The sequence below is a fragment of the Nicotiana tabacum genome, chromosome 17, assembly GCF_000715075.1.
Source record: "Nicotiana tabacum cultivar K326 chromosome 17, ASM71507v2, whole genome shotgun sequence".
Classification (NCBI taxonomy): Eukaryota; Viridiplantae; Streptophyta; class Magnoliopsida; order Solanales; family Solanaceae; genus Nicotiana; species Nicotiana tabacum.
The window spans coordinates 22270556-22280552 of NC_134096.1; the positions used below are offsets into that span (position 1 = coordinate 22270556).

At 37.2% G+C, this 9997-nt stretch overlaps 1 protein-coding gene across 5 annotated transcripts in view; it reads right to left on the minus strand.

Annotated features, from left to right (window-relative positions):
• The window catches only part of LOC107816341 (uncharacterized), a 35195-nt gene extending 26169 nt beyond the window's left edge, over positions 1-9026 (minus strand). For 2 of the 5 annotated variants that reach the window (XM_016642042.2, XM_075234100.1), the window contains exons 1-5: positions 8779-9021; positions 7282-7812; positions 6227-6794; positions 945-1029; positions 147-286 (exon numbers count right to left, since the gene is read on the minus strand). In XM_016642042.2, coding sequence (XP_016497528.2) covers positions 147-286; positions 945-1029; positions 6227-6794; positions 7282-7804 — 1316 coding nt within the window. In that variant the 5' untranslated portion in view covers positions 7805-7812; positions 8779-9021. Of the gene's footprint in view, positions 1-146; positions 287-944; positions 1030-6226; positions 6795-7281; positions 7844-8778 lie in introns of all 5 variants that reach the window. The other 3 variants (XM_016642040.2, XM_075234101.1, XM_016642041.2) reach the window with 3 other exon arrangements.
• Positions 9027-9997: the final 971 nt, after the last annotated feature.

Here is a 9997-nt window from a genome sequence, read left to right on the forward strand (position 1 = left end):
AAAAGTCTAGGGAACAAAATAAAAACAGAAAAAAAAAAGTCAAAAACAAATGCTTTTTAGATAGAGCTGATTTTTTTCTCAGTTATGGCTTGAAAGAGCTTTATTGGCCATCAAATTAATTGTGCATAGTTGCAAATGGTACCCACAGTATCTCTCCACCTTGTTTGCATATGGTGCACATTTTTTCATCAGCACCCCTTTGAGAAACTGAATGTGCCTGATTTAATTGCATATTGCATCTTTCTCCAGAATCCAAAGGAATTGCAGCTTCAGAACCAACTCCATCCTAAAACGGAACGCATTTGAGCACAAGAAAATTATTAAATATTGAGAAGCAAATTAATTACAATAAAATAACTCTGAAATGCTTGGCAAAAAGGATATGCACAGCTGCTAACCACATAACAGAAAATCCCTTAATTCTGACATGTGATTAAAGAATAAACAGTGACAATAACCGAGGAGAACTGATATAACATGTCTCATTGTTTCCTAATTCAAAAAAAAATCCTATTAAAAAGAACATGTCTCATTACCTGTTAGAACAAAGTGGTAAAGACATGATGATGCTCATACTACAAAGAAGAAACGAATAATAGCAGTAACTGACAGCTAGTTGACCATTTTTTCCTTCCCAGCTTTTTGACAACCGAAAAAGTTTCTCGAATTGACTACAGTACAAAATGTGTTGTATTCAGCTGCTTCTATGTTTTCATCATATGTTGTATAGCCTAGGTTACGTGTCCAGTAGGTTTTATAGGCTCCAAATTTTTTTTATGACCAATAATCTCCAAATCTTATAGCCATTAGCTTTCTTTTGCAGTCACAGAAAAAACTGTTGCATATACTGTATATGGATCCTATAGTAATTTTAGATAGTCTATTGGGTCTTTACGACTATGAATATAAGCTGCCTCTACTTCTCCACGTCTTACAGCACAAACCTTGAGCCTAGATAGGTTATAGCAATCCCTGCCTGACATTCCAGCACACGAGCACAGCTCCTCTTCTGGAGAGTCATGATTTACCCTGCAAGTAATGAATGAGAAATAGTAAATAACTGCAGAAGAAAAAAATAGAAAACTTTAAACCATACTTTTGTCCCTGGCAGATGGAAGTACAGACTGTTAACCTGATAAATTATCCAAGGCCCAAAAGTAATAATACATCTAGCATTATGATGAATAAAAGATCAAAGGATGATTTAGAAGAACGTAGAAATCCAAGACCAATGATGCAAAAACAAAATGAGGAGCAAATTCCCTTGCAGGGAGGTATACAGTCTTATCAGACTAAAGAAGGTTAACAAACCTCATCAACTTGAAGTTGAGGCAAACATTAGACAAATTACAGTTGCTCGATGCTTAAATTTCAAATATCTAAGCTAAGATGCATAATACATGAAGATGTAACACAGAGAACAAGAATATGATGACTGAAATTAAAGTGCACAAAGTGTTATGCAAGTGAATATTGGACCTCTACCACCCAACATATCCACAAGTGTGTGGTGGAAAATGTTAAGAAGGATGTGTTGTTATCCAAAATAAGACATGATTAAAAATTGTTGAAGTGTGTGACCATCTCATCTAAAAGCTTAAGATGTATCTAAAAGCTTAAGGTGTTAGAGAGAACACACCATTATTTACTTAATTATGTCTTTAAAACACACCCCACATGCAGCCTGATACTTTTTCATGGCCAAGCACGTGATATACGTTTTAACAATGGGGTGCCGATGTGCTCGCACTCAGGACCTCTGCTTGCCCTGTAAGTTGTTAGAAGAGAACGAAGTTTTTATTTACTTAGTTAAGTCTTACCAGAAATGATAACATCTAACATAAGGCCCAAATGGAACACAAAGGATAAAATAAGATAATGTCGCCTGAATGCTTGTGTCAATTGCAAAGGCCCATAGGTGTGGCACGGTAATGATTGAATGCTTTAAAAGATAAAATCATGTTGAGAGAATGTCTCAAAAGACCTATAATCTCTACGAATTCACAAGAACTTAGTGTAAAATAGGCGAAATAACTAATTGGTATTAAGGCTTAATCGTTGTTGGTACACTTATGCTAGGTTTAGTGTTTGTCAGGAGTCCTTTTTGTTTGTTGGACCATCACTATACTGACATACAACCTCCCACACGTCTACAGAGCTTCAAACCAGAAAGAATTGATGGTCCAACAAATACGCAAGGAGCATGAAGGGAGGATAGTATGGGACCTCTCTTTTAGAAGGAACATGCAAGATTGGGAGATTGCGGAGCTCCAAAACTTATTGGCACTGCTATACGGGCAAGATATGCCCCATCCATCTTATGACTATTGGAGATGGGGGTTGCGTGATGATGGCTTGTTCACCGTAAAGTCCTTCTACCAGAGTATGTTGGTGAGACAGGAGGCTACTTTCCCATACTCATCGATCTGGATTCCTAAGGCGCCCACGAAGGTGTGCTTCTTCGCGTGGCTAGCAGCGAGGGAAGTGATCTTGACATCTGAAAATCTGCGAAAGAGAGGAATTACACATGTTAGTTGGTGCTACATGTGTAAAAGCTCAGGGGAAGAAGTTGATCATCTTATGCTGCATTGCCCTGTGTCCTGGGGTCTATGGAGGGCAATCCTGAATCTTTTTGGTGTTCAATGGGTGATGCCAAACACTGTAAAGGAAATGCTATATAGCTGGGCCGGTTTCCGTAGAAGAAGCAAGCAAAAAGCGTGGAAGTTCGCCCCGTTAGCTCTCATGTGGTTAGTCTGGGGAGAGAGAAATAGGAGAGTTTTTGAGGGGATTGAGTCTTCGTTTTCACATCTTAAGAATAGTCTTTTATCTCTGATCGCTTTTTGGTGCACACATGTAACCCCTACTAGTGTAGAAGATTGGGCGTCATTTGTAGGGAATCATGTTCTAATGTAAATTCTCTACTTTTTGTATACTTCTTGTATGCGGGAGTTTTTTCTCCCTTTTAATTAATACAATTTACCTTATCAAAAAAAAAAGTGATAAGTGTGAGATATAGAAAGTAGTTGGTTTAAGAACCCCTAATTTGTTATCAAAGACGAATTATTGCATATTGGAATAGAAGTAGTCCAAATGGAGTGCAATAGAAATAAAGGATCCATATGACCAACCTCAACTAGCATGGCACACAAAAGTGACCACAAACTCTTATGGTGTGGGCCTTGGAAACACATTAGCAAGTTGTGGCAGCAGTCAAGGGTGAGGTTACAGGTTGGTGATGGTGAGAACACCCTATTCTGGAGGGATAAACGGCTAGGCAACATACCTCTCAAAGATGAGTTTCCAGATTTATTTGGTTTAGCTAATGATACTGAAGCTACAGTGAAACAGCTTAGGGTAAATGGGACATGGAACATCAATTTCAGGAGGCATTGACATGACCGGGAAGTAGAAAATGTGCTGGATTTTTTATCCAGAATCAGACCCAACAGCAACAGAAAGATTATTTTGGGAAACAATGGCAATGGTATGTTCTAAGGAATGTTATGACGAATTAGTAAACAGCAGCAACATTATTGAGGAATGGCCAAAATTAGGAGAACTAAAAAACCCACTAAGATTGCTTGCTTTAGCTTGGTGGCAGTGTTAGGAGCATTCTGCATTCCTAACACAGGAAAATTAAAGGAGAAGAGGAATAACTTTGTGCAATAGATGCTACATCCATACAAAAGATAGTGAGGATACAGAGTACAGACCATTTGTTTCTGCACTGCACAATTACTAAAGATATATTGGACAAGTTTTGTAATCTTTTTTGTACTGATATATAGTCTCTTTTGTCTTTTTCGTTTTCTTAAGCCGGGGGTCTATCGGAAACAGCCTCTCTACTCCATGGGGTAGAGGTAAGGTCTGCGTACACACTACCCTCCTCTACCCTCCCCAAACCCCTTACTTTTGGGATTTTACTGGATTGTTGTTGTTTTATATAAGCTGGGTTATACCGAAGACCTTGAAGGAAACATGTCATCTGTAGCAGTGTAGAGTTGGGAAGTCCATCAAAAACATATGGAAGATGATCCATCAATGCATCATTTGGAGCATTTAGAAGGAAGGACATCAGAGATGTTTTGAAGGAACAGCAACTCCTACACATTTTTTAAAATCTAGATGTCTGTTTAATCTCTTTGCTTGGTGCATCCATTTTTATGTAAGCTACCTTTTGCTTCTCCACTTTGTAAGCTCCTTGAGCAGTAAGGTGCTAGAAATTCTGCACGAGGCTTACTTTACTTTTATTGTACTCATTCTCTGAGCAATTTTACTTTATTTTTTTGAACAGGTAAATGGTGTATTATAGCACAACATTAGAAGCATTGCACTAAGCTAGTGCCAAGCTAATTACAAAGTTTGAAACCCTTCTGTACAAAAACAAACAAAGGTTTCCACCAGAATATGCTCCTATGCCTGCAGTAAATCTATGAACTCTAACATACTATCTTCATTTTTAACATATTGTAAATTACACCAAAAATCCAAAAGCCATAAGCACTTGAATTTGAGCCAAAAGCCAAAAGCTATAGCATTGAGCCATCGTTGATGTTGTTCTTGTTGTATAGGGCACAGTTTTGCCAATAACTTTTTGTTTTATCGCAAAAAGGCAAAAAGGGTCAATGGGGTTACTTCAACTTGGTCTTAGGAAGCATACTGCTTTATATCGTTTCTAAACTGATGCCTAAGAAAAGGAACTAGCAGTCTGGATGATCAAACACAATATCCCTGAGAGACACACAAAGAGAAACTATTTTTTTTCTTCCTTAAACATCCTCACACCAATTGATTTCAGTATTGAGAAAATACTTGGAAGCATTTCCACACAACTAAGGTCAAAATACACTTGCAGGATCTGCACACATTTAAGAGATATTGTGGATTCCCTCTCTATTGGCATATAATGGATATTATGAAATCCTCTAGGGCCATCAGGATCAGAGTCCCTGCTGTGATTTGGTGGACCATATGAAGAGAAAGAAATGCTAGAGTTTTTGAAGACAGAAGGGCAATGTAGTTAATCTTAAGCATATGGTGTATATTTTTGCTTAATATTCAGTGCAACGGGGCCACAGTAAATGTGTTAGAGCTGGACGTCTTGGTTGACTTCCTCAGTTCTTAACACACATTGTGAAGTTACTTTTTGGATGTATTCTTCTCCTAATGCTGGTTTACATCAATAATATTCTTACATAGGTTGTTAAAGCGATCTTTTCAACACAACGGTGGAATCTTTTTCCTAGAAGGGATTTTAATGATTGGGAAGTGGAAAGACTATGTATTCTGCTTCAGAGGTTAAACAACATAACCTTGGATCACAACAAAACAGACTCCATAGGTTGGAATCAACAGGGTCTCTTTTCAGTCAAAAGTTGTTACCACATGCTGGATTCTAGCAGCGACGGGGTATTATGTCCTTGGGAAAAGGTTTGGAGAAGCAAGGCTCCTTTGAAGGTTGCTTGTTTCTCTTGGATTGTTGCTCGGGAGGCTTGTCTTACACAATCGAACCTCCAAAAGAGGGGGTTTCAACTGTGCAGTAGATGTCCATTGTGTGAAGAGCATCCGGAAGAAGTTGGCCATCTCTTCTTGCATTGTAGGGTCACTAGACAGCTGTGGAATATGTTTCTGGTAATTTTGGGTATGAGCTGGACCATGCCAAAAATCAATTGTTGAGCTTTTGCAAGGTTGGAGCAGAAAGGGGATTAGTAAGAAATCTCTAAGAACTTGGAATACCATACCTCAAGCTATTTGGTGGACTGTCTGGCTTGAAAGAAACAATAGAATTTTTGAAGGCACATCGAGCAATATTCACAGCCTCAAACAGAGATGTATTTTTTTGTTAGCTTTTTGGTGCAATCTGGTAACTGAACATGATGTAGATGGAATGCTAGATACAATAGAGGGTTCTGATGCACTGGCTTAGTGCATAAATTTATAATATCTTTAATTACTTATCAAAAAAATATATATATTCTTACATTACCTACAAAAAGACTAAGAAGAGAGAAATTTTGGATATCTCCAGAATATTTTATAAGTGAAGTGCAACATCAATCGGTATGTAATAAGTTTGAGTCTTTAGCATATGTGACACTTAAAATATCTGAAAGGAAACTGTGCTTCTAAGTTTTAAATGTGATGATTCACCGGGCTAAAGTCAAGTTAGTAAAGCAACGCAGTATTGGTAGAAACAAAATGTAAATAGAAAGAGTGGAAAACTCACCATATCCGTCTAGAGCATGAAGCACAAGTCCCACCATAACCAAGCTTTTCATGGTCAGCTAGTGGTGGAGGAGAAACTTCAGCCAAATCACATGCATTTTTATGCGTTTCAGAACATTTACCAATGCCTAGTTCACCACTTTTCAGAATAATATCACCACCTGTAGAAGTGGAACATGAAAAATCAGGGATATGCAAATTATCCTCAGTCACAGAGCAACCCTCTGGTACCCTTTCGGAATCACCAGAAATTTCTCCCACAGTGCAACCATTTTTAGATACTTCAAAACCATTTTCTGCAGGAAGAACAGCAGATTTTCCCCTAGAGCAGCATCTGCGGTTTGAATCTGGCAATTTCTCAACATCATTTACCGAAGCATCTGCATCAGACGCTTCTGAGCTAGAAATGGACCTTGAAGAAGCAACCCCGTCAGGATGTTCTTTCAACTCTTCTACAACTCTTTCATGAGATTCATTATCCCCATTGATTAGCTTGGAGCCAGTCTCATCACTGGCAATGCTATCAACTCTTGATGACTTCTTTGGTCTTTCCAACTTGTCAATAATTTCTAGTCAGGGGAAACAAACATCTACATCAGTATAGAAATTTCAGCAATTCCAAAACACCAAGGTAAGACTACACCAATTCAGTTATCTTATACTTCACTCTTAGCATCGAAATTGTAAAGGCTGAGTACATATATGCCTCGAAGTTATCCACATTTTTCATTTAGACACCTTATCTAAGGGTGTGACCTGTTGAAAACCTATTGTTAGTTGAAGATGTGTCTATTAAACACACTAATGACATGGCACAATAATTGACTTTGAAATATGCTGATACATGGTGGTGGGGATAGTTAGTTAATTAGTTAGTTTTTGCCATGATAAAGCTATAGTCAATTCAGTAAGTCTTTTTACGCTTCCCAGCATTCCAGGAGATAGTGTACTTCATGATGCGTTCTGTTATTACAAGGAGAAACAAGGAAAACATTGACAAGAAACAATAGCGCTTGTTATAGGAGGATGAGAACTACAACAGAGAGATTAGTCTACCTGCTGCAGTAGATCTCTTTCTTTGCATTTTGAACAATGCCTTATAACTCCGGGCATCCATTATCTTCCTTTTCAAGCCTACAGAAGTTGCACCATTTTCCCTCCCAGTGCTAACACTTTCAAAATCCATTATCAGCTCCTTCACACTTTTCTCTTTTGGTTCCTTCTTCTTGACACTAGATGAATCGGGTCCTCTTCCTACATAACTAGATCTTGACAAACTAGATGGGGTATCTTTCTTGCCCCTGTCAGACCTTCTTAAAGGGCTCGGAGTATTCTGTTTCTCAATTACTCCAGATGTCTTCTTAACAGCTGGCATGGATGGTAACTGCTTTTCAAGACGCTCGGATTTCCTTGTACTCGATGGGATTGAATCTGCTTGCTTCGTTTCTCGAACTGACTTTCTTAAGCTATCTGTCTTTCCGGAGCCAGAACTTATTGATCCTTTATCTGATTGTTTGTTCTTTGATTTATTGCACTCAGTATGCTTATTTTTCCTCCCAGACCGAGTCTCGCTAGCCATCCGTTCAGCTGTGAACAATAAACCATAAATTATTTCAGACTATCCTTATAACTTATAAGTACACAGTATCCACACTATAAACAACAGACATGGAAAACTAATGATGTACTGATGACATCTATTAATAAAGATTAAAAAACGAAGAGTGTGATATCAATCACCATCCTTTAATAAGCTATACAAAATAACAAAAGTCTACATAAATATGTAATATTTAACAGTCTACCGAAACAGTTATCCTGTGAAGCATTTCATTCAGTTGCACCAGTTAACCACGCTTTCCCATCCACCCCCAATTCACCTTAGAGGCGGATCTAAGATTTTATGCTTATGAGTTATAGATTCTAAGACAAGAAAGCAACTGGTTCGAGATAGCTTATTTATGCATATTAAGTGGATTTGTTAATACAAATAGAGGTCTGGGCCTAAGCCACTGGGTTCTACCAAACTCAAAACTAATGCACTAGGTCTGCCCCTCGTTGGGGGGGGTTAATCAATCTATTTTTTTTATTTTAGAGGTTGTGTTTAGGCCAGCTTGCACGCGACTACTATTCTACCGGATAACTCTACTTACTAAAGCTTATGCACATGGGAAGAAATCACCACGTGGTTTTTGGTTAATATTAGAAAAGAAAAGTGCTACAATTTCACTATATTTGTTTAAGCACAAGTGTTTAATGTCTGCATGTAAATTCTGAAGGAATATAACAAAAATCAACAACAGTAGAAAGTAGTAACATTTAAACTCCAGATCAGGATGTGAAACTCTATGGTCGCAATGCTGAAAATATAAAAATAATTACCGACATTTCATCTAATTCACACATTACCCAAAAACCAACTTCTGCATGTAACTACTGAAGAGACAAATTGAAACAAAAACCAAAAGCAAAATATGTCATAATTTAACTGAATATTCACTTAAAGAAAAATGCATACAACTTACAGAATGATTGAGGATAAAAAGAAGTTACCTCAAAAAAAACCCTAAAGTCCTTCACTGCCTGAAACAACAACAATAGTTTCAGTCAAATTATTCTGAAGAAAAAACCCTAGTTTCAACCCTTGAACAGAAATTTGTATGCGAATTAACAAGGACATTAACACGTGACATAACAGTCTCCAATTTCTGGTAGAGTCCCTTAATCTGCTCGGCATATACAAGGAGAAGAAAGAACTTTTGGTGTGTGTTATTTAGTTCCTATTTTGCCCCCCCCCCCCCCAAATTAACACGTGGAAGTGAGACGCAAAAATAAAACTAAAACAAAATACTTAACCGAAAATATGGATGTACTAGAAAATACTAGTAGTAGAAATTAGTGCTACTAGTAACCTCGTGTAACTAATGGACTCTTATATTTATTGAATAAAGAAAGTTATTGTGTAAGCTGATACTTTATGCTAATGTGTAAACTGCTTATAAGTTGTTATTGTACTAACTATAGATAATCTTTTATATGGAGTAATATTTATCCATAACGGAGTACTAAAATGATAACCTTATTCTGGAGGCTTATTTCCAATGGAGTACTAAATAGATAAATATATTTACCGCGGATTTCAATATGGATAAACTTCTTCAGGAAGTTTATTTACAGCAGAGTACGAAATGTGCATCCACAATACAATATATATTTATAACACCCCCCCTTGGATATTTATTAAAAGATAATGTGCCTCGTTAAAACCTTACTAGGAAAACCCCCGTAAGAAAAAATTCTAATGAAGGAAAAAGAGTACATATATTTCGCATTGCTAGCTGCCTCATTAAAACCGTTATAAGAAAAACCTTAGTAAGAGAAAAATAGTATATCGCGTATTTTACTCCCCTGATTAAAACCTTGTTTCAAATATTTGAGTCCTTGCATTACAATCTTATATACCATCTTCTCAAAGTTAAAGTTGGCAAAGATTTAGTGAATAAATCTGTTGGATTATCACTTGAACGGATTTGTTGCACATCGATATTGCCATTCTTCTGAGATCATGTGTGAAGAATAACTTTGGTGAAATGTGTTTCATTCGATCTCCTTTTATGAATCCTCCATTTAAATGGGCTAGGCATACAGCATTATTTTCATATAAAACTGTAGGTATTTTGGTATTCACATTTCATATCACATCTCCCTCTAATGAAATGTATCACTGATCTCAACCATACACATTCTCTACTTGCGTCATGAATAGCTATTA